Raw genomic sequence first — 23,905 nt, forward strand, 5'->3', positions numbered from 1 at the left:
TTAGTTGGTCTTTAAGGTGCTACTGGAAGGAATTTTTTTATTTTGTTTTGACTATGGCAGACCAACACGGCTACCTATCTGTAACTGGAACAATGATAATAATAACAGTAATGATCAAAACAAAACAAATTCCCTCCAGTAGCACCTTAAAGACCAACTAAGTCAGTTCTTGGTATGAGCTTTCGTGTGCATGCACACTTCTTCAGATACGTGTGCATGCACACGAAATTGTGCATGCACACGAAAGCTCATACGAAAGTGTGCATGCACACGAAAGCTCATACCAAGAACTGACTTAGTTGGTCTTTAAGGTGCTACTGGAAGGAATTTGTTTTGTTTTGACTATGGCAGACCAACACGGCTACCTATCTGTAACAGTAATGATGGTGGTGTTGTTATTTATTGCCCCAGCCACTCCAAGCAGCTTACAACCTATATAGAAACATAATAAAACATAAACATTAAAAAAAGCTTTCCTATTCAGGGCTGCCTTCAGATTTCTCTCTCTCTCAATTTTTATTAAATTTTCGGTTTTACATTTTAGAAAATTCATTTGAACAATCTTAAAATATCAATGACTTGATAAAGTGGTACCTCGGGTTAGGAACAGTTTCAGGTTAAGAACGGACCTCCAGAACAAATTAAGTTCTTAACCTAAGGTACCAATGTACTCTCATTTTCGGGCTCGCTCCTCCCTTGTCCCCTAGACCAGTGTTTTTCAATCTTTTTTGGGCAAAGGCACACTTGTTTCATGAAAAAAATCACGAGGCACACCACCATTAGAAAATGTTAAAAAATTTAACTCTGTGCCTATATTGACTATATATAAAGTAATTCTCTTGAATAGGAATCAAATAAACACAAATATAGTATTTTATAATTACTTTGTAATGAAATAGTAAGTAAACAGAAATATGAAAAATTATAAAGTACTTTATTTTTAAATCTTTCGAATTTTTCCATTTTTCCCACGGCACACCAGGCAACATCTTGCGGCACACTAGTGTGCCGCAGAACAGTGGTTGAAAAACACTGCCCTAGACAGACGAATGCTAACAGCAATTCAACTAGATCAACTAGTAGTCTGACTATTATTATTATTATTATTATTATTATTATTATTATTACTAGCCCACCCTTCTCCCCTTAAACCGAATTAGTTCATTGAAAGCACTGTCCAAAACTCAAAATAATATACAAAGGTAAAGGTAAAGGGACCCCTGACCATTAGGTCCAGTCACGGACGACTCTGGGGTTGCGGCGCTCATCTTGACCGGCGTACAGCTTCCGGGTCATGTGGCCAGCATGACTAAGCCGCTTCTGGCGAACCAGAGCAGCGCACGAAAACGCCGTTTACCTTCCTGCTGGAGTGGTACCTATTTATCTACTTGCACGTTGATGTGCTTTCAAACTGCTAGGTTGGCAGGAGCAGGGACCGAGCAACGGGAGCTCACCCCGTTGCGGGGATTCAAACCGCCGACCTTTTGATCAGCAAGTCCTACGCTCTGTGATTTAACCCACAGCGCCACCCGCGTCTCTATATACAGTGGTACCTCGGGTTAAATACTTAATTTGTTCTGTAGGTCTGTTCTTAACATGAAACAGTTCTTAACCTGAAGCACCACTTTAGCTAATGGGGCCTCCTGCTGCCGCTGCGCCACCGCAGCACGATTTCTGTTCTCACCTGAAGCAAAGTTCTTAACCTGAAGCACTATTTCTGGGTTAGCGAAGTCTGTAACCTGAAGCGTCTGTAACCTGAAGCGTCTGTAACCCGAGGTACCACTTTACATGGCTGTCTTTAAAAAAAAAAAAACTATGCAAACACAGAGGTCTAAAATTGTTCACCACTTCACCCTACACTCAACCTAGTTACCAATTAGTTTCCAAGCATAATTCAAAACAGTGTTGTTACTGACCTTGTAAGCCCGAAATGGCTTAGGCCAGCCTTCCTCAAGCTGGTGACTTCCAGATGTTTTTGTCAGGCTGTTGTCACCAAAACACCACAGCGACAGCCCTTACTCGGGAGGAAGGAAGTAAGAGGAATGGCTTCCTCGGTTTTCAAGCGTCTCGGAAGCCGAACGTTTCAGAAGCCAAACGCCAAAAACCTGGAAGTAATTGCTTCCGTTTTCAAACGCACCTCGGAAGTCAAACGGCTTCTGCTGCATGTTTTTCCATTTTTTCAATAGATTTTGCCAACCACCCATTGCTCCTTGGTTTTCAAATGTTTCAGAAGTCGAACAGTCTTCCAGAACAGATTACGTTCAAAAACCCAGGTTCCACTGTGTGTATGTATATGAATATTCATATATATTCATATATATTCATATATATTCATATATATTCTTATATTATATTATATTATATTATATTATATTATATTATATTATATTATTATATTATATTATATTCTTACATATATGAATGACACAGCGGTATAAGGATTTTTTAAAATAAATAATAGCCAACACAGTGCCCTCTTTTCGATTTATTTTATTTATTAGTACATATCCCGTCTTTCCTCTCAGAGGAGCCCAGGGAGGCAAAGACCTCTGTGATAAAATAGAAAATAAAAAAACATACTTTAAACTTTTTTTTTATTAAAAAAATCTAAAAACGAGACATCTAAAAACAGATTCAAAGCTCCAACTACACTGTACCATTAAAGCAGCATCACACTGTTTATTCACGGTTTCTCCGTAAGGAATCCTGGGAACTGTGGTTTGCTGAGGGTACTGAGAGTTGTTAGGAGTCCCCCTATTCCCCCTACAGAGCTACAATTCCCAGGGTGAGACTCCACCAGGCAAGGCCTCCTTCCACCTGCCTTGCCCCCCCCCCCCTCCAGTCTCTGCTTCTCATTTTGTATTGTATTATGTTGTGCACTGTGGCTTGCTGTTGTTTTATTGATTGGAGTTTAGAAATTACTTAGTGTAACTGTTAAGAGTGGGTTTCTGTTTAATCTTGAAATGCTGATATTTAATATTATGCTGTATCATTTTAATGAATGTTGAATGTTATTTTATTTGCATATTGTATTATGCATATTATCTTATTTATATGACATTAGCCGCTGTGAGTCTGGCTTTGACCGGGGAGGGCGGGATACAAATAAAATGTTAAAAAAAGAAAAGGGGGGAAAAAGGGTGGTTTAACACTCAGTCCCTCTTCCCAGGGAAACTCTGTGGCTGCTGGACGAAATGGACCACTGGCCTGATCCTGGTTCTCCTGTTATGGACACGGGAGGGGAAGGGTGAGCAAACCTGAGCCTCACCTGGGTTCATTTCTGACACAATGGTTTATGCAGCCCTTTAAAGTCAGGGTTCAGTTACCCATAACTTTTCCTTTGTGAAGCTCAAACCTTGAATGGAGCTGGCCAGAGCAAATGCCAATATAAGCTCTTTCATCCAGTGATTCAGCAGAATGCACACCTAATGCACTCCATCGAGTAAACTCATATAGAATTACAGAGTTGGAAGCATAAGGTAAAGGTAAAGGGACCCCTGACCATTAGGTCCAGTCATGTCAAAAGCAGGACTGATATAGATCTTACGATGTGCAAATCATTATAATTATCAACTGCAGGAGAAATAAACTACTCATATTAAGAAGCCTGATACCGGGAGGGATGGAAGTCAATAGGTGTGTAGAAGAATGATTTAAATATTTAAAGATATAACGATATAAATGAGAAGACAAAGAAACGTAATGGAAATTGATATTATTTACATGTTATGTTTAGATATTTATTTAGTTTTCTTTTTGTGTTTTGGTGTTTTTTGCAACTGTTGTAACTGTTTATTTGTTTTTCTTTTTGGTGATTCAAGTGAAAATTAATAAAAAGAATTTTAAAAAAAAAAAGGTCCAGTCGTGACCAACTCTGGGGTTGCGGCGCTCATCTCGCTTTATTGGCCAAGGGAGCCAGCGTACAGCTTCCGGGTCATGTGGCCAGCATGACTAAGCCGCTTTTGGCGAATCAGAGCAGCGCACGGAAACGCCGTTTACCTTCCCACCAGAGCAGTGCCTATTTATCTACTTGCACTTTGACGTGCTTTCGAACTGCTGGGTGCGCAGGAGCAGGGACAGAGCAACGGGAACTCACCCCATCGCGGGGATTCGTACCGCCGACCTTCTGATCGGCAAGTACTAGGCTCTGTGGTTTAACCCACAGCGCCACCCGCGTTCCTTCTGGTTGGAAGCATAGATGTCAACTTTTCCTTTTTCTTGCGAGGAATCCTATTTGGAATAAGGGAATAAGGGAATTTCCCTTTTAAAAAGGGAAAAGTTGACAGCTATGGTTGGAAGGGACCCTGTGGATCATCTAGTCCAACCCCCTGCAATGCAGGAATTTGCAGCAGTCCCTTATGGGGATCAAACCTGCAACCTTGGGATTATCAGCACCACGCTCTAGCCGACTGAGCTACCCAACTCTTCATAGCACAAACTAAACAGGCAATCCTGGGGGGCAAGGCGTTAACACAAAGTGCTGCTTCAGAAGAAATTACTCATTGTCCTTGTTGCCAATCTCCAGGCCCGTGAATCTGCTAGTAGCAAAGTGCTTTTCTGAGTCTCCTACTAGCCATGTGCTTGGAAGCAACCAGTTACAGCCCCTTTCTCAGAAGGGGAAATCACTCAACAACCCACTGTGGCTTTTGCCCATTCGTTTAAAGCCTGTCTGTACAGGGAGAGATAGGGTTAAAAATATAGACCAATAGGAAAGCCGGAGGGAGGCGGAGCCTACCTGTGTATAAAAGGGCTTAGCCGAGGTTTGAGTTAGTTGTTGTTGGGAGCTGTTGGTGGGTAGTTGGTTGGTTTTAGTGGGTTGGCTGAGTTGGGAAAGGCAGTTGGAGATGCAGTTGGCAGGCAGTTGGAAATAGAGAGACAGTTAGGGCAGTGGGTTCTTGACTGAGGTCAAGAGATAGAGAGAGGAAAATAATAATAATAATAATAATAATAATAATAATAATAATAATACACTTTCCACCTTAGAGCAGATTTATGCCACAAGGTGCCATAGGAAGGCACTGGACATAGTAAAAGATCCATTGCATCCTGGTCACTGTCTCTTCGAGCTCCTGCCGTCGGGACGGAGATACAGGACGATGAAGACAAGAACGAGCCGTCTCAAGAACAGCTTCTTCTCCAGAGAGATCTCGGCCCTGAATGGGAAACCTAGACTTTGAAAGTCATCTAATCTTCCTTACTGTATTATACTGTATTGTTTTAATTAGTGTTTTTATAGTTGTTCTGATTTTGAGTGGAGTGCCCTACCTGGGTGGATGGAGCAGCCAAGTAATTTCGTTGTCCCCGAGAGGGGGCAATGACAATAAAGATATTATTATTATTATTATTATTATTATTATTATTATTAACAAAACAAAAATGCACGATCTTCCTGATCCACTTAATCTCGGCAGCTGAACAAAAAACGGAGAGATAGGCTTCTTTCTTCTTTTTTTTTAAAAAAGAAACTTTTTATTTCACTTATCTGCCATGTTTTTATAAAGTTTCGCAGGATTCCGTGAAGTTCACAGCCTCAACAGGGCATTCAGAAGAATGAACCAAGCGAATAATAATAATTTAGAAAGACACACAACATCTGGAACGGCAAAGGGTCCCCCACACCTGACCTAACAGATTTACATATATTAGTCATTCTTGCCAATTAACTGAAACCTCTACCGAGCCAGACCACTAGTCCACCTAGTTCAGTACTGTCAACACTGACTGGTAGCAGCTCTCTGAGGTTATAGACAAGAGAAGAAGAGTTTGGATTTCATATCCGGCTTTATCACTACCCGAAGGAGTCTCAAAGCGGCTAACATTCTCCTTTCCCTTCCTCCCCCCCAACAAACACTCTGTGGGGTGAGTGGGGCTGAGAGACTTCAGAGAAGTGTGACTGGCCCAAGGTCACCCAGCAGCTGCATGTGGAGGAGCGGAGACGCGAACCTGGTTCACCAGATTACGAATCGACTGCTCTTAACCACTACACCACACTGGCTTTTTCCAAGTCGGTAGAGGATGAGACTCCTTAATCTCAGGGTCCTGGGTTCGAGCCCCACATTTGGGGGTTGGACTAGATGACCGTCGGAATCCCTCTGAACTCTACAATTCTATGAAAAGGGCTGCTTAAAGAGGTATGATAGTTGTTTAAGTGTATAGTGCAGATGGGGCCCATAACGCCACTTTAAAGAGCCCTTTTAGGGTGCCCCAATTCCCCTCACAGAGCTGCAATACCCAGAGTGGTTTAAGAATCCACCCCTCTTCTCTGGGAACCCTGGGAGTTGTAGCTCAGCACCCTGAACAAACTACAACTCCCAGGATGCTTTGGGGGAAGCCATGATATTTTCATAAGATCATGGTATGCCCCACGGAGGACTTTAAGGTCCATATATAGCAACACCCTAGTGGTCCTGGGCCCTAAGGAAGTCAGATTAGCCTCAACCAGAGCCAGGGCCTTCTCAGTGATGGCTCCAACCTGGTGGAACGCTCTGTCTCATGAGACCAGGGCCCTGCGAGATCTGATTTCTTTCCGCAGGGCCTGTAAGACAGAGTTATTCCGCCTGGACTTTGGCTTGAAACCAGATTGATTCCCTCCCCCTCTTTCTTTTTTCCTTTCTCCTCCTATGAAGAGATTGCACCCTAATGTATTAATGTTGTATCTTCATCTTTTAAATTGTATTTTAATCAACTTGTTTTTATTATTGGTTGTTAGCCGTCCTGAGCTCGGTCTTGGCTGGGGAGGGCGTAGTATAAATAAAAATTTATTATTATTATTATTATTATAATAGGATGGTGCTTTAACTGTATGAGGCAAACAAGGCCTCAGGGTCCCATCCGGGGATTGAACCTGCAACCTCAGCGTTATCAGCACCACCAAACAGATGACACCAAACTGGGAGGGGTGGCTAACACCCCAGAGGACAGGATCACACTTCAAAACGACCTTGACAGATTAGAGAACTGGGCCAAAACAAACAAGATGAATTTTAACAGGGAGAAATGTAAAGTATTGCACTTGGGCAAAAAAAATGAGAGGCACAAATACAAGATGGGTGACACCTGGCTTGAGAGCAGTACATGTGAAAAGGATCTAGGAGTCTTGGTTGACCACAAACTTGACATGAGCCAACAGTGTGAGGCGGCAGCTAAAAAAGCCAATGCAATTCTGGGCTGCATCAATAGGAGTATTGCATCTAGATCAGTGTTTCCCAACCGGTGTTCCGCGGCACACTAGTGTGCCGCGAGACGTTGCCTGGTGTGCCGTGGGAGGGAGGCGGGCGAGTCGTTATAGCGTGTTTGTTTTCTGGAAGAAGGGCAGCAGGGAGCATGAGCCTGTCCCCCCCCCCCGGAGGGGGTAGAGAGGGGTGTGTGCATGTGCGGGGTGGGGGGGGAGGTGCGTTGAGGCAAGGCAGGCTCCGCTTGCATGCTGCCTTCAGGAAAGGGCGAGCCTGGCGCCTCGGCTTCCTTGGCGTGGACAACGGCCGGAGCCCGGCGCAATTAGCATGTTGCCAAGGAACCACTCTCCTTAGCAGACCTTCAGCCTCACCGCCCCCCCTCCCGGCCGCCTTCTCGCCCCAATCTCAATTCGCATCCGAGAACCAGGAAGGAGAAGGAGGAAACACACCCAGGATTGGCCTCCTGTGTTAGAAGCCTGGCAGCCGGTTCAGCTTCTCCGGCTTGGGCGCAGTAAAGATGGGGGAAGAGGCAAGCAAAGGCTTCGGTCGACACTCCTGAGCCGAGTCCGGGTCACAGTCTGGAGCAGGAGCCTCTGGCTTTGCAGAGACACTCGGTGCAAGTTGCGTGGAGGGAGCAGGTCAGTTTCACAACTCGGCAGAGGAAGCCAAGGACTGCCAGGGGGAAGGGGACCCTGTTCTTGAATCATGCTTTAGGGAGGCGGTGTGTGGATCTGGCGAGCGGAACCCCCAGGAAGTAGTGGCAGAGAGGGCTAGCCTGCTGCCTTGGGCAATGCATCCCATATGGCGTTATTTCTGCTTGAAATTTGCTCCTAATCCCTTTTCTCAGGGGCTATATGCCCCCCCCCCCCCGCGCGCCATACACACACCTAGTTGTGAACAGCAGGTCGCTTCAACCCAGAGACCTGAGTTCATTCCTGGGAATAAAGTTCTGTTTTAAATCAATGGGATGCCTGCTGGCTATCTTCCCTGACCTCGTGCCCTCCAGACGTTTTGAGACTACTACAACACTCGCCAGCTGCCGCCAGCCCAAAAGTTGTTCTCCAAAATATCTGGAGAACACCAGGTTGGAAAGGCTGGATGAGAGTGTCTAGAGTTGGGATGCTAGATAGAGTCCAGGAAGCAGTAGGAAGAAAGTTTTCAGGAATGGGGAGAAAGAAGACCTGTAACTTAGCACAGCATGTATGCATTATGCGTTTGAGTGCTTCATAGCCTTCTGCGCAGAGCAGCTTACAGAAAGAATAAAAGTCATATAACAACGAAAACAGAAAGAACTATGAAAAATAACAACAATGCATTAAAAAAAAAAAAAAACAGCAGAGGAAGATGCCGGTGCCACACAAAACTGGCAGCTCTAAAGGCCTTTTAACCTGGCCCCAAACAGATATCAAATTTGGTGCCAGCCAAAACCTGCGCATCTCTTCAACTGTGGGGGACCCAGGTCAGAGCTTCTGAGGATTGTCTTAATACGTGGGCAGTTTTGTGCCTTGTATGCCAATAAAGTATTTTATAATTTTTCATATTTCTGTTTACTTACTATTTCATAATAAAGTAATTATAAAATACTTTCTTTGTGTTTATTTGATTCCTATTAAAGAGAGTTACTTTATATATAGTCAATATAGGCACAGAGTTAATTTTTTAAACATTTTCTAATGGTGGTGTGCCTTGAGATTTTTTTCATGAAACAAGTGTGCCTTTGCCCAAAAAAGGTTGGGAAACACTGATCTAGATCAAGGGAAGTAATAGTGCCACTGTATTCTGCTCTGGTCAGACCTCACCTGGAGTACTGTGTCCAGTTCTGGGCACCACAGTTCAAGAAGGACACTGACAAACTGGAACGTGTCCAGAGGAGGGCAACCAAAATGGTCAAAGGCCTGGAAACGATGCCTTATGAGGAACGGCTAAGGGAGCTGAGCATGTTTAGCCTGGAGAAGAGGAGGTTAAGGGGTGATATGATAGCCATGTTCAAATATATAAAAGGATGTCACATAGAGGAGGGAGAAAGGTTGTTTTCTGCTGCTCCAGAGAAGCGGACACGGAGCAATGGTTCCAAACTACAAGGAAGAAGATTCCACCTAAACATTAGGAAGAACTTCCTGACAGTAAGAGCTGTTTGACAGTGGAATTTGCTGCCAAGGAGTGTGGTGGAGTCTCCTTCTTTGGAGGTCTTTAAGCAGAGGCTTGACAACCATATGTCAGGAGTGCTCTGATGGTGTTTCCTGCTTAGCAGGGGGTTGGACTCGATGGCCCTTGTGGTCTCTTCCAACTCTATGATTCTATGATTCTATGATTCTACGCTCTAACCAACTGGGCTATCCAGGCAAGAACATAGGCAGCAGTCTTTTAGTCAGACCCTTGCTCCATCTAGTTTAGCCCCTTTTCAGGAAACTGGCAATGGCTCTCCAGGATTTCAGGCAGGGAAACTCTCCCAGCCCTCCCTGGATTGAACTGAGAACCTTCTGCACGCTAGGCAGGTGTCCCACAGCCCATCCCACTTCTCCTGTGGAGATACGGCCACTGGGTAAATTATTGGAGGTGGCCGGTAGGTTTTCAAGGCTTGGTGGATCGATGCACACAAATATTCACAAAGCAGGTTGGTGCAATCACTTCAACGGCCACTAATTCTCTTAAGAGTTTGTTCAGAAGACAGTCGCATGGCTTTGACAAACCTCCTATGTTTGTATTTTACCTTACGTCACCTTACGTCTTCTCCCTTCACTCCTATAACGAAACACTTTTCGGTGAAGACAAATAAATTGAAGGGGTTCTCCTAATGCAGGAGGTCACCTTGAGAGTAAATTCCTGTCCAGTAATTTCTTTTAAAAACGGTGAGAATGATGTTGTTGGACTACAATTCCCATCATCCCCAGCCAGTTTTGCTGAAGGACATGATGGGAATTGTAGTCCAACAACGTTTGAGGACCTAGGATTGAAGAACACTGCTCTAGTGCAGGGAGTAGCAATGTGGTCCCCTCCAGAGGTTGTTAAGTTAGAATTCCAATCCTTTTTTAACTTTGAGCCGTGCTAGCCAAGGCTGATGGAAGATGAAACCCAGCTTCTGGAGGGGCCCACAGTGGCTACCCCATGGGTAGGCAAACTAAGGCCCAGGGGCTGGATCCGGCCCAATCGCCTTCTAAATCCGGCTCACGAACGGTCCGGGAATCAGGGTGTTTTTACATGAGTAGAATGTGACCTTTTATTTAAAATGCATCTCTGGGTTATTTGTGGGGCCTGCCTGGTGTTTTTACAGGAGTAGAATGTGTGCTTTTATTTAAAATGCATCTCTGGGTTATTTGTGGGGCATAGGAATTCATTCAACCCCCCCCCCCCAATATAGTCCTCCTGCTGAAAAAGTTTGCTGACCCCTGGGCTACCCCATTCTATAGAGCTGATCAGGCCGCCGGTACAGTTGCCACATGTCCTCTTTTTCTAGGACATGCCCTCTATTTCATGATGAGAATTATCATAGGGATCCAGAGTGAAAAGTTGGCAAATGTGTCCTCTCTTTTGCTCTTCAAAATATGACAGCTCTAGGTCCCATATGTGAATACTCTGAAAAAGAAGACAACTGAATTCAAATTTAATCCCTCCTCCAGCAAGCACACACCCCCACCCCCACCCCCAGTAAAAATGCCTAGGATTTCCTTGCGGTGTGTATTTTCTGATGTGCAATAAGGTTTGAGCGCAGCCTGAAGCTTTTCCCACATTCCGAACATTCGTACGGTTTTTCTCCAGTGTGGATTCTCATGTGTCCTGTAAGGAGTGTGCTGACACCAAAGGTTTTCCCACATTCGGGACATTTGTACGGCTTCTCTCCTGTGTGGACTCGCTGGTGTCTGCTGAGCTGCTGGCTCACGGTGAAGCTTTTCCCGCACTCCAGGCATTTGTACGGCTTTTCCCCCGTGTGGACTCTCCGGTGAGTAATAATCTGGGAACTGTTGCAGAAGCGCTTGCCGCAGTCGGGACACTGGTACGGTTTCTCCCCCGTGTGCGATATTTCGTGCCGGATCAGGTCTGAGCTGACGCTGAAGCTTTTCCCGCAGTCTGAGCACTTGAACGGCCGGTCTCCCGTGTGGATTCTCTGGTGGTTTCTAAGGTGCGAGCTTTGGCGGAACGCCTGCCCGCACTCGGCGCATTTGTACGGTTTCTCCCCCGAGTGAGTCCTCTTGTGCTTAATGAGCTGCGAGCTCACGCTGAAGCTTTTCCCACACTGCTGGCACTCATACGGCTTCTGCCCGTTGTGAGTCCTTTCGTGGGCTATCAGGTTCGACTTCAATGTGAAGGATTTCCCGCAGTCCGGACACTCGTACGGCTTCTCTCCGGTGTGGATTCTCTGATGTGCGATCAGGCCGGTGCTGCGGCTGAAGCTCTTCCCACAGACGCCACAAGTCCTTTGCTTCTTGCCTTTGGGAGGGATCTGCTGGTTTGTGGACTCAGCAAAATCCCCAGGGTTTCTCCCAGGAGCATTCACACTGTCTTCCGGGTGGCTTCCCATCTTTGCCTCTGAATAAGGCAGGCAAGCTGTTCTGTTATCCTGACATTGCAAATGAGGGTCTACTTGGGTTGGCCTTTCCCGCTGTGGATTACCCTCCTGCTGATTCAGCCAGCTGTCACCTAAAGGAGAGGAAAGCAACAATAATCTAGAGGAATGGTTTGCAGTGAATTAGTAGGGAGTGATTTAATGTGGGTTTAATATAGCTTGATACTACAAGCTTCCTTTGAATTGCTGTTTGACGTTGTAGCTGACATTATAGTTGTTGCAGATAAACTTGGTTCTTAGTAAGTGGCAAAAGTAAGCTGTACAGTGGTACCTCTGGTTACGTACTTAATTTGTTCTGGAGGTCCGTTCTTAACCTGAAACTGTTCTTAACCTGAAGCACCACTTTAGCTAATGGGGCCTCGTACTGCCGCCGCACGATTTCTGTTCTCATCCTGAAGCAAAGTTCTTAACCCGAGGTACTATTTCTGGGTTAGCGGAGTCTGTAACCTGAAGCGTATGTAACCTGAAGCGTATATAATCTGAGGTACCACTGTATTGGTCCATGAGAGAGGGGGCAAAACCAAAATTTATAGCAGGGGTTGAGGAAATACTTTTATCACAAGGGTTGGGTAAGTTTTGCAGTCCAGGGGCCATATTTCTTTAAGGGCTTCCTTCTGGGGCCTACAATTCCCAGTTCCCTGTGACGAGGGGTTGATCGGTGAACTACTCTGGGAATTACACAAGATTTCTCCCTATCTCCCTCTCCACTGAGTTCCATAAGGGGCAAAACTGAGACCACATTCACACCATAGTTTCAAAGTAAAAAGGTAAAAAAGGTAAAGGACCCCTGGACGGTTAAGTCTAGTCAAAGGCGACTACAGTGGTACCTCGGGTTACAGATGCTTCAGGTTACAGATGCTTCAGGTTACAGACTCCGCTAACCCAGAAATAGCACCTCGGGTTAAAAACTTTGCTTCAGGATAAGAACATAAATCGTGCTTCGGCGGCGCAGCAGCAGCGGGAGGCCCCATTAGCTAAAGTGGTACCTCAGGTTAAGAACAGTTTCAGGTTAAGAACGGACCTCCGGAACAAATTAAGTATGTAACTAGAGGTACCACTGTATGGGGTTGCAGCGCTCATCTTACTTTCAGGCTGAGGGAGCCGGCGTTTGCCAACAATGGCTTTCCGGGTCATGTGGCCAGCATGACTAAACTGCTTCTGGCGCAACAGAACACCAGAGCGCATGGAAATGACGTTTACCTTCCTGCCACAGCGGTACCTATTTATCTACTTGTACTGGCATACTTTTGAACTGCTAGGTTGGCAGCAGCTGGGACAGAGAAATGGGAGCTCACTCTGTCTTGGGGATTCGAACCACCGACTTTCTGATCGGCAAGCCCAAGAGCCTCAGTGGTTTAGACCACAGTGCCCCCCCCCCCCATAGCACTTTAAGCAGCCATGGCTTACTCCAAAGAATTCTGGGAATTGGAGTTTGTTGTGGTTGTGCTGAGTGTCCTAGGGGAGCCCTATTCCCCTCCCAGAGCTACAGTTCCCAGAGTTCCCTGTGAGGAGGGATTGATAGTTATACCACTCTGGGAACTGTAGGTCTGGGAGGGAAATAGGTGCTTCCTAGCAACTGTCGGTACCCTTAACAAACCACAGCTCCCAGAATTCTTTGCAGGGGGGGGGAGGGATGACAGTTTAAAGAGGTATCACAGTGCTTAAAATGTATGGCCTAGCTCCTTTTAAGCATTGACTGCAATAGGATAAACCGAAGGCCAATCTTAAAAAATTAGAACAGCCTTTACCAAAGGTGTCATGGGCTTTGAAGATGCTCAAACTCAGGACACAAGGGAGAAACGTGGTAAGAGGGAGGCACGCTTGGCAAACCCTCACCGTGATCAACTCCCGCCTGGAAACCTCTGTCCCCACTGTGGAAGGATGTGTGGATCCAGAATTGGCCTCCACAGTCACTTACGGACTCACTGTTAAGACTGTGTTCATGGAAGACAATCTTACTCGGCTACGAGGGACCCCCAAAGGAGAATAGGACATTTCTTTCAAGCCCCAGTTCAGTTGTCGGGGCTGACCCTGCAGCCTCCGAAGAAAGCGTTTGTAGGTTTGTGCGCCCACAGACATCAGCTGGGCACCTCCTGTTCTAGGGACAGGGAAGATCAGAGCTGAGGTTTAAGAACCCAGGACAGGAAGAAGCCTGTACTCCAGGCAACCAAGGACTTCCATCTTACCTGAAGAGGACCCACCTCTGCCACCCTCTTCTTTGACTTCCACACACAGCAGCTTCTCTCTGGCCTCTGAAGGAGCCACGGGATTCGTAGGCACTACCTGAAACAGCCAGGAGAATACAACCCTGTCAAGGCAGCTGGAGAAAGGCAACAGGGTAGGATGGAAAAGTACTGGGCAAAGGGGCAGGGGTGCCGGAAAGAAGGGCGGACCTTTGGTCCTCCGGTGGGCTACTCAAAAGGAGGGTGCATCTAGTCCATCGTTCTCTTCCCACAGTGACCCATCAGGTGTGTCTTGGGAAGCCAGCAAACATCAATGCGTTGTTCTGAAAATCCCACAAAGAACAACACATTGTTTGGGAATCCAGCAGGCGACAATGTGGTATTATCACAGAGTTTGAATGCCGCCAGGGGCGGCTTAGAAAGAAATGTTCTCGTATCTGACTCCCAGTAAGTTAGCAAAGATGTATAAGGCAGGTACAAATATTTGCTGGAAATGTAAAGAAAAATAAGGCACCTTCTGTCATATGTGGTGGTCTTGTAAGGTAATAAAAGCATTCTGGGAAATGATATATCATGAGATGAAAAAAATGCTCAAATTAACTTTTCTTAAAAAAAATAACCACAGGCTTTTTTATTAGGATTTATAGGTGCAGACATTCCAAAGGAGCAGAAAAGACTTTTTATGTATGTGATGACAGCCGCACGGATGCTACTAGCCCAGAGATGGAAAGAAGACAAAGTCCCTACCACAGAAGAATGGCAAATTAAACTGCTGGACTATGCCAAAATGGCAAAACTGACTGGAAAGTTCAGCAGCCAAGAAGACCAAAACTTTAATAAAGAATGGGGGAAATTTATAATTTACCTTGGAGACCACTATCAGCAGATAAAAACACTAGCAATAAAACTTGTAAAGGAGCAAGTATTATGGAAACCATGGGGTAAGATAAAATATGGACTACTGAAAAATATGCAGTAGAAAAAGTTAACAATAGGACCCAGGGAGGGGAAGGTGGAAGTCCAGAGATTCGAATGAATCTTTAACTATGGATATGTACAGTTGGTTGTATAGTTGTATAGTTGTATATGTACAGTGTTCTCGAAGCTACCAGCATGAGTTTGACCAAACTGCGGGAGGCAGTGGAAGACAGGAGTGCCTGGCATGCTCTGGTCCAGGGGGTCACGAAGAGTCGGACACGACTAAACAACAACAAATGTAGTTGGATTGTTATATCTTTATACTTGTAAAGTCAAATAAAAATTATTTCCAAAAAAGAGAAGAGAAAAATGCCCTCACCTCTTTGGGTTTCTCACCCGCTTGCTGCCTCCTCAGGAAACCTTCTGCCAGGGCCACCGCCTGGGCGCAGGTCTCTGGGCCTCCTTCCCGGACCCAGCTCCGCATCTCCGGGGACAGGACGGCCAGGAACTGCTCCAGAACCACCAGCTCCAGGATCTGCTCCTTGGTGTGCCTCTCTGGCTTCAGCCACCGGTGGCACAGGAACCACAGCTGGCTGCACATTTCCCGTGGTCCCTCGACCTCCTGGTAGCGGAACCGCCGGAAGTTCAGCCGCTGTACCTCCAGGGCGATGGTGTCCCTTTCCCAGGGCTCCTCCTTGCCTTGCCCAGAATCCAAGCCCATGTAGGACTCTTCGGATGCTCTGCTAAGACCTGTCAGGAGGCTGTTTGCGCTGTCTCCTTCAGGGCTGACCCTGTTGCAGTGTGTTCTTTCTGCGGACAGAGGACAAGGCATGGGGTCTTCCGGAGGGGCAAGTTCTGGCAAGTGTGGGCCGCTCCATCCCATGTTTGGCGACTGCCTGGCTTTTGGGAACGGCTCCACAACCTCCCGCTGGACCCTCCCAGGCCCCTTATGCAATTTGGGTCCTGCCCCGCCCTGCCTCTTTGCTCGTGTTCCCCGACCTGCGCCCCGATTCGGCAAAGCTTGGATTTCACTCCGGTTCATCTCTCGTTCCGTCTCTCGCGCAGAAATGCAACAGCTGCGCCTCACTCCGCCTCAGCTCCTAAACCGTGTCTTCAGTCGCCCGCTTCGTTCGGTTCAGACACTCAGTCTGGTGCGAGGTAAGAAGCTCCATTGGCAACGACCCTGTCCTGAATCCAAAAGACGGAAGATTATTCCTGCGGAATTTTTTTTTTTAAGAGCTCTGTTACATTAGGAACATAGAAAGTCAGGCCATCAGTCTAACTACCTCAGTACTGTTTGCACAGACTGGCAGTAGTTCTCTAGGATTTTTTCCCCTTTTCTCCCCAATTTTTTAATTTTTTATTTTACATACAGTGGTACCTTGGGTTAAATACGCTTCAGGTTACATACACTTCAGGTTACAGACTCCGCTAACCCATAAATAGTGCTTCAGGTTAAGAACTTTGCTTCTGGATGAGAACAGAAATCAGACTCTGGCAGCGCTAAAGTGGTGCTTCAGGTCAAGAACAGTTTCAGGTTAAGAACGGACCTCTGGAACAAATTAAGTACTTAAGCAGAGGTACCACTGTATTAAGAATTACAATCATACCACAACACATTCAAAAACTACAAGATTCTTACGAATCTCTGGACCTCCCTCCTCCCCCTCTGTGGGTCTCATTGTTAAACCTTTTCTCCTGCATCATTTATAATAATCCAAATTTTTATATCTCCATTTTTCTGGTTACATTACAAGTGTTATTGCAATCCCGCTTATGATTTTAACCATTTACAGTGGTCTCCAAGGCAAATTATAAATTTCCTCCATTCCTCATTACATTTTTCATCTTCCTTATTTCTGATCTTCCCAGTCATTGTAGCCATTTTGGCACAATCCATCAACTTGATCTGCTATTTCATCTCTGGGCTAGCAGTAGGGTTTCTCTTAACCCTGCCTGGAGGTGTTGGGAACTGAACCTGTGACCTTCTGTATGCCAAGCAGATGTTCCAGCACTGAGCTGAAAAGGTTTAGCAGGTTCACGCAATTGCATTATAAGCACATATCCCAGACACCTCCTCAACGGCAGATAAAAGCGGTTCTATTCCGCCACAATTCTGAAGCAATTCATATTTGTGTTGCTCAGTCTGCTTATGGTTTTGATTTGAGCTGCAGAGTTGGTTTCTGGTGGCTCAATTAGTGAATTTAAAAGACGCCTGCTCCTTGGGAGAAAGGCGATGGCAAAGCTAGGTAAAGGTAAAGGTAAAGGTACCCCTGCCCGTACGGGCCAGTCTTGCCAGACTCTGGGGTTGTGCGCCCATCTCACACAAGAGGCCAGGGGCCAGCGCTGTCCGGAGACACTTCCGGGTCACGTGGCCAGCGTGACAAAGCTGCATCTGGCGAGCCAGAGCCGCACACGGAAACGCCGTTTACCTTCCCGCTGGTAAGCGGTCCCTATTTATCTACTTGCACCCAGGGGTGCTTTCAAACTGCTAGGTTGGCAGGCGCTGGGACCGAACGACGGGAGCGCACCCCGCCGCGGAGATTCGAACCGCCGACCTTTCGATCGGCAAGTCCTAGGAGCTGAGGCTTTAACCCACAGCGCCACCTGACAGCATCTTAAAAAGCAGAGAATCACCTTGCCAACAAAGGTCCGAATAATTAAAGCCATGGTTTTCCCAGTAGTGATGTATGGAAGTGAGAGCTGGACCATAAAGAAGGCTGATCGCCGAAGAATTGCTCCTTTTGAATTCTGGTGCTGGAGGAGACTCTTGAGAGTCCCATGGACTGCAAGAAGATCAAACGTCTCCATTCTTAAGGATATCAGCCCTGAGTGCTCACTGGAAGGACAGATCGTGAAGCTGAGGCTCCAAGACTTTGGCCACCTCATGAGAAGAGAAGACTCCCTGGAAAAGACCCTGATGTTGGGAAAGATGGAGGCCACAAGGAGAAGGGGAGGACAGAGGGCGAGATGGTGGGACAGTGTTCTCGAAGCTACCAGCATGAGTTTGACCAAGCTGCGGGAGGCAGTGGAAGACAGGAGTGCCTGGCGTGCTCTGGTCCAGGGGGTCACCAAGAGTCGGACACGACTAAACGACTAAACAACAACACCACCTTTCTGGCTATGTGGGTTTTATCTTGTATATTGCAAGACGAGTGGAAGGGGATGCGAGAAGAGAGATGGCGCTTTGTGTATTATCTGCCTTTCTTGGGAATCAAGAAATAGCAAAATTTTGTCCCTGCTGGGAAAAAGGGAAAGGTTAACAGCTCAGCAGAACACATAATTTGCATGCAGAAGGTCTCCAGGTTCAACCCTCAGCATTTCCAGGTAATAATAATAATAATAATAATAATAATAATAATAATAATAACAATTTATTATTTGCACCCCGCCCATCCGGTTGGGTTTCCCCAGCCACTCTGGGCGGCTTCCACAAGACCAAAAATACACTAAGATGTCATGCATTAAAAACTTCCCTGTAGGACTAGAAAGGACTCTTGTCTGAAACTCTGGAGAGGTGCTGCCAGTCAGTGTGGACAATACTGAGCTAGGGAAACCAATGGTACAGGGAAACTGTACAGGGAAGTTTTTTTTTTTTTAAATTATGTTTTATATATGTTGGAAGCTGTCTAGAGTGGCTGGGGCAATCCAGTCAGATGGGTGGGGTATAAATAAAATAATAATAATAATAATAATAATAATAATAATAATAATAATAATAATGCGCTCGGATCCTACTAGCCCAGAGATGGAAAGAAGACAAAGTTCCTACCAGAGAGGAGTGGCAAGCAAAGCTGACTGGAAAACTCAGGAACCAAGAGGACAAAAACTTTTAAAAAGAACGGGGGGGAAATTGTAATTTATTTAAGAGACCACGACAAGCAGATGAAAACATGAGCAGGATTTTAATCTCACTTGCAGTGTAACAAATACCACGGATAGTATGGATTGATATAAAATATAGATTATGAAATAATATGCAGTTGTAAATGTTGACAATAGGAACCATGGCGGGGGGGGGGGGATTCAGAGTAACCTCTATATACGGACATGCATTTGGATTGTTATAATTTTGTATCTCTAAAATCAAATAAAAATGATTTCCAAATATAGAATGATGATGATGTTCCTGTATGGGTCAGTATAGAGAGACATGGGCTGCAGTGGGCAGAGAACCTGCTCTGCATGCAGCGTCAATCCCTAACCAGGGCTGTCCTGAAGCCCCAGGGGGCTGCTGCCTGCCTGTGCAGACAATACGGGGCTGGATGGACCATCAGTCTGACTCCGTACATGTCAAAACCCCCTCGCCGCTTCCAAACCCCCTGAATGCGTTTTCCTTGCCAATTCCTCTCGCCTCCTGGCTCGCCTCCCTCGTTGCCCCAAAACACAGCTTTGCACTCACCTCTCTGACCTTCTGCAGAAAGAAGCCAGGGTTTGGCAGCTGAGTTCCCTGGCAGGAAAAGGAAGGGACAGCATTGGCTGGCTGCTCCCTGGGCCTCTCTGCAAAACACGGCTCTATCCGTTTAACCCATTGGGGGCTGTGGGGCAGCTTCCCAACAGAGAGGTGGCATGCGAGCAAACAGGCTGGAATAATAATAATAATAATAATAATAATAATAATAATAATAATAATTTTATTTATACGCCGCCCTCCCCGGCCAGAGCCGGGCTCATGGCGGTTAACACCAGTAAAATTACAGTAAAAACATAATAGGGGGAAAAAAACAATTTTAAATACAGGTTAAAATGCAATATAAATTGCAGCCTCATTTTAAAAGTAAGGTAAAGGTAAAGGGGCCCCTGACCATTAGATCCAGTCATTACCGACTCTGGGGTTGCTCATCTCGCTTTACTGGCCAAGGGAGCCGGCGTACAGCTTCCGGGTCATGTGGCCAGCATGACTAAGCCGCTTCTGGTGAACCAGAGCAGCGCACGGAAACGCCGTTTACCTTCCCGCCGGAGCAGTACCTATTTATCTACTTGCACTTTGACATGCTTTCGAACTGCTAGGTTGGCAGGAGCAGGGACCGAGAAACCGGAGCTCACCCCATCGCGGGGATTTGAACCGCCGACCTTCTGATCGGCAAGTCCTAGGCTCTGTGGTTTAACCCACAGTGCCACCCGCATCCCTCATTTTAAAAGTAGCCGTCTTATTCAAAGCAGAGTCAACCAGACAGACCCCTTGGGTCCACCTAGCATAGTCTACACTGACCGGCACTGAAGAGAAACCGCACAAGTCCTCCCACTGTGGGAAAAGCTTCAGCCAGAGAACCAATTTGGTGAGTCACCTGCGAATCCACACCGGAGAGAGACTGTATCAATGCTCCCAGTGCGGGACAGGCTTCCGGTGGCAACTCCATTTGAAGAGGCACCAGAAGATCCACACGGGAGAGAAACCTCACGAATGCCCGGATTGCGGGAAAAGCTTTTCCCGGAGAGATAGATTACTCAATCACTGGAGGACTCACACAGGGGAGAAGCCGTACGAATGCCCCAATTGTGGGAGAAACTTCAACCATCCATGCAACTTAATTGAACACCAGAAGACGCACACAGGGGAGAAACCACATGAATGTCCCGAGTGTGGGGGAAACTTTTCCCGGCGGGATACACTGATCAAGCACCAGAGAACCCACACAGGGGAGAAGCCTTATGAGTGCCCCGAGTGCGGGAAAAGTTTCCATCCTTGTAGGTTGATTGATCTACATGGGAGATGTTGCAGGAATTTATGTATAGGTTTGGGGGGGGTTTGCCCCTCCAGCAGATATCATGCACATGCAGCCCACTACCAAAATCAGCACAATCGCTTTTGTGACTTTTGTGATTTGTCCCCACAAAACACTTCATCACAGTTTCTTCCTATCTATTCAAAGGGCCTCTGCTGCACGATACCAAATGTAAGAATTTGCTGATAAATGTATCTATGTACTGGGCAAACTTCAGAAATTCATATAGACAGGTGAGCTCAGCTACTCAGCAGCCCCTCTGCCTGAGTGGTAATTCCTGGCATCCTGATACCTGAGTGCCGGACAGGTAGCCATTCCAGAAATAACAAACCCAGATGAAGACAAAAGGGTGTGATTAACTTGGCTGGGAAACAGGGAAATGCAAATATCTCTTTTGCTACACTTGATGGGTGTTTGGTGGAGGGCAAGGAGAACCACGGGCCAGGGACCAGGATGCTCAGATTACGGCCATCAGACCTCCCCTTTCATGATGTAACCATGATGTATGAGTGATGTAATTTGGGCGGGATGAAACATGGGGATTAGCAACTAATAAAAGTTTGGGGGTTCTTTTGTTCGGGGCTTCCATCTTGTTCCACCTTGTGGCAGGTGGGAGTCCTGTCGCAACAGTCTTCAATAAAGACCAAGCCTACTGGTTGCTGTTTTGTTATGGTATTCCTGGCTGGTGTACTTGTTTTTTGTCCAAGGGAGCCCTCAGATTTCTCCATTAACAGAGAGAAGCCTCACGAATGCCCTGAGTGCGGGAAGAACTTTTCTCTGTGAGATATGCTGATCAAACACCAAAGAACCCACGTGGAGGAGAAGCCTTATGAATGTCCTGATTGTGGGAAAAGCTTCATTCAGAAGAAGGCATTCATCAGACACCAGGTAATTTATTTAGGGAATACGTCCAGCTAATATTCTTTTTAAAAAAAAAAATAAATATTTTTTATTAACAGGCCAATCAAATCACATTAATTCCAAATCACATTAATTCCAAATTATACAGCCAAATTTTTTAAAATTTTGTTGCGGGTATCCATACTTCGAGCTCCGAAAGGGATCCAAACATCACTCTTGCTGCTGCTTTAATTTCACAGCTCTGTCCAGTTCTGTCCAGATAGTTTCTTTATTATTTTCCTCATCTTCTTGTTGTTATCATATATTCCTTTCTTTGTGATCTCTGATAATCTTCACAAGTGGGTTGAAAACAAACATATCCTGTGTGGATTTCACACTCTCCAAGAGCCATATCACATAGAGGACAGACGCCATTTCCACACCTCCGTAGAGAACATTCTCACAGACTGTCCGTTGTTTTCCACAGGCCTGCCAATCTGTATCTCAGGGGGCCCTGCCAGGTCAAATTCACATTCCAATAACCATACATTCACATTCTGATGACCATGGTCCTCCTCCCCTTCGTCCTCCTGTGGGCAGGCCTGTCTTGACGAATCTCCATTTGTAGCTGCGTCACAAAGCTTTCTTTCCATTCCCGATGTTCCCACCAGTCCTCTCTTTGATCAGTAATTCATTTCCACACAGTTCTTAATCTCCTGCTTGTGATTAGTAATTTGCAACGATTCTTTCTCTCTGGGGGGGGAGGGTTATTGGGTACTCACATAAAACAAAAACAAAAAGTTTTTTCCTCCCCCCCTTTCCGTCTCACTCCAACATACCAATCTTTTAATGATGAGTCTTCACTTGATTTATTGTCCAGCCCGTCGCTCCGCATATCAGAGATCCCATTAATCAGCAGTCTTTACTCCCAGTCTTCACTTGAAGTATGTGCATTTGCTTCTTTTTCCAATTATATATTTCAAGCTGATGCAAACCAGTGCGCGATTAGAGACAGCGTCCGGGAGAGCCGACCTCACCCGAGGGCTTCGTGCCTAGTGCCCTCACCCCCTTCTTTTGAATCCGGGGGTGAATTATGGACACAGCAGGCAAGGCAGTACCCCCCATTCCCTTGGGGGGCAAGGGAGGCTGCATACTCCCATATCAGCCTCTTCATTACCTCCTGTGGGTCGGAGAGATGTTATTGTCGGCCATCTTCCAATGCGCCCCCTGGTGGCTCCCTGTCCAGCTAATATTCTTGAAAAGTGCCACATTACACAGGAAAAAAAAGGGAGAAGTGTTGGTTACATCCTGATTTGCAGTGGAGAAGCCACACCTTATCTACATCACAAGACATAGGCAGATGACAACAGAGAAACCTAGCAAAAATAAGCTGAAATAAATAAATTGATTCAGCAGGAAGTTTAAAGTAATATTTGATTAAAAATAGAAATTGGACCCATATTTTCAGTTATCACAAAAAGATTTTTAAAAAGGAGAAACAGTTGGCATCATAGGTATTAATCTAGAAGATATAGATGATCCAGTTAGAAAAATAATGTGCACCCTGGTGGTTGATAAAAAAATGGATTGTGTTTTGTTGATGAATAGCTATTATTTCTTTTAAAGAAGCAAGACTCCACCCCAAGTTAATTAGTTAAGTCCCCAAATGTTCTAGACTCCATTACGAAACATCTTGGCTTGATGGTGCAGAATGAAGGCCAGGGACACATCACAAGGGCAGCCACAGACCCACACTGACAACAACAGCTCCCAATGACTCACACTGTATTATAAAGATGTGGAAGTGTGAACTCCACAAATGGGAGGAATAGGACTCTACTCTCTTTTTGCATACTTGGCAAAGAAAAGAAGGGGATCCTTGTTGGATCAGGCCAAATGTCCATTTAGTCTCTGTTGTAAACAAAATCTGCCCTTTTCCCCTTATGGGGTATCCAAGAGCCCATATAGAGTCATTACGTAGGTTCCCTATTGGTAGGAGAAAATAACAGAGGCCAACCAGAGAATATTGAGAAGCAAAGCACCTAGTAAGCCTGATCTTTATTGATCTGTTGCAACAGGGTCCTCACTCACCACACACAGGAGGGTAGAGGAACCCCGAACAATGGTGCGCAAGGCCTTATATAGACATTTATATTCCCTGCCCTGGAGCTCAAGACCACCCCTCCATACATCATACATTACAGAAAAGGCGGTTTACAGCAGAAATCTGAGTGGTTTGTTTACCTCCTGTCTGCCAGGTTACCTGTTTAATGGTCACTTGATTGGATTGCCTGGGGAGCATGGCCAGTCTTTTGTAATGATAAATACCTAGTTCCTGAGCCAGGTCACAGCCTCACACCCTATTAACATCTTAAATGTGCCCCTAAGACAGGATTTGTGAAGGAAAAGACAATGGGGAAGCTTTTCCGTTTTCCTTTGACCTTGCAGAGAAAACATTTGCTCAGTTTGGGAATCAGAATGGTTTCAGGTTGGTCTTCCTGTCCT

General features: G+C 45.9%; 1 protein-coding gene and 1 long non-coding RNA gene across 3 annotated transcripts in view; one reads left to right on the forward strand and one right to left on the reverse strand.

Annotated features, from left to right (window-relative positions):
• Positions 1-23,905, forward strand: part of LOC309337471 — a 56,836-nt gene that overhangs the window by 7,761 nt on the left and 25,170 nt on the right. The gene's annotated exons all lie outside the window — the stretch shown is intronic.
• Positions 10,825-23,345, reverse strand: LOC309336789 (uncharacterized protein). Of its 2 annotated transcripts, none has more exons than XM_081853116.1 (4): positions 22,578-23,345; positions 15,214-16,022; positions 13,920-14,016; positions 10,825-11,807 (listed from the first exon to the last, which is right to left on the reverse strand). In XM_081853116.1, exons 2-4 carry the CDS (start codon positions 15,874-15,876, stop codon positions 10,828-10,830), a joined length of 1,740 nt encoding a protein of 579 aa, XP_081709242.1. In that variant the 5' UTR covers positions 15,877-16,022; positions 22,578-23,345; the 3' UTR covers positions 10,825-10,827. The 2 variants fall into 2 exon arrangements, with proteins under 2 accessions (XP_081709242.1, XP_081709241.1); XM_081853115.1 differs by lacking the exon at positions 22,578-23,345 and adding an exon at positions 19,237-19,378.

The sequence above is a fragment of the Podarcis erhardii genome (genome assembly GCF_964252035.2).
Source record: "Podarcis erhardii genome assembly, chromosome: 2".
Lineage (NCBI taxonomy): Eukaryota > Metazoa > Chordata > Lepidosauria > Squamata > Lacertidae > Podarcis > Podarcis erhardii.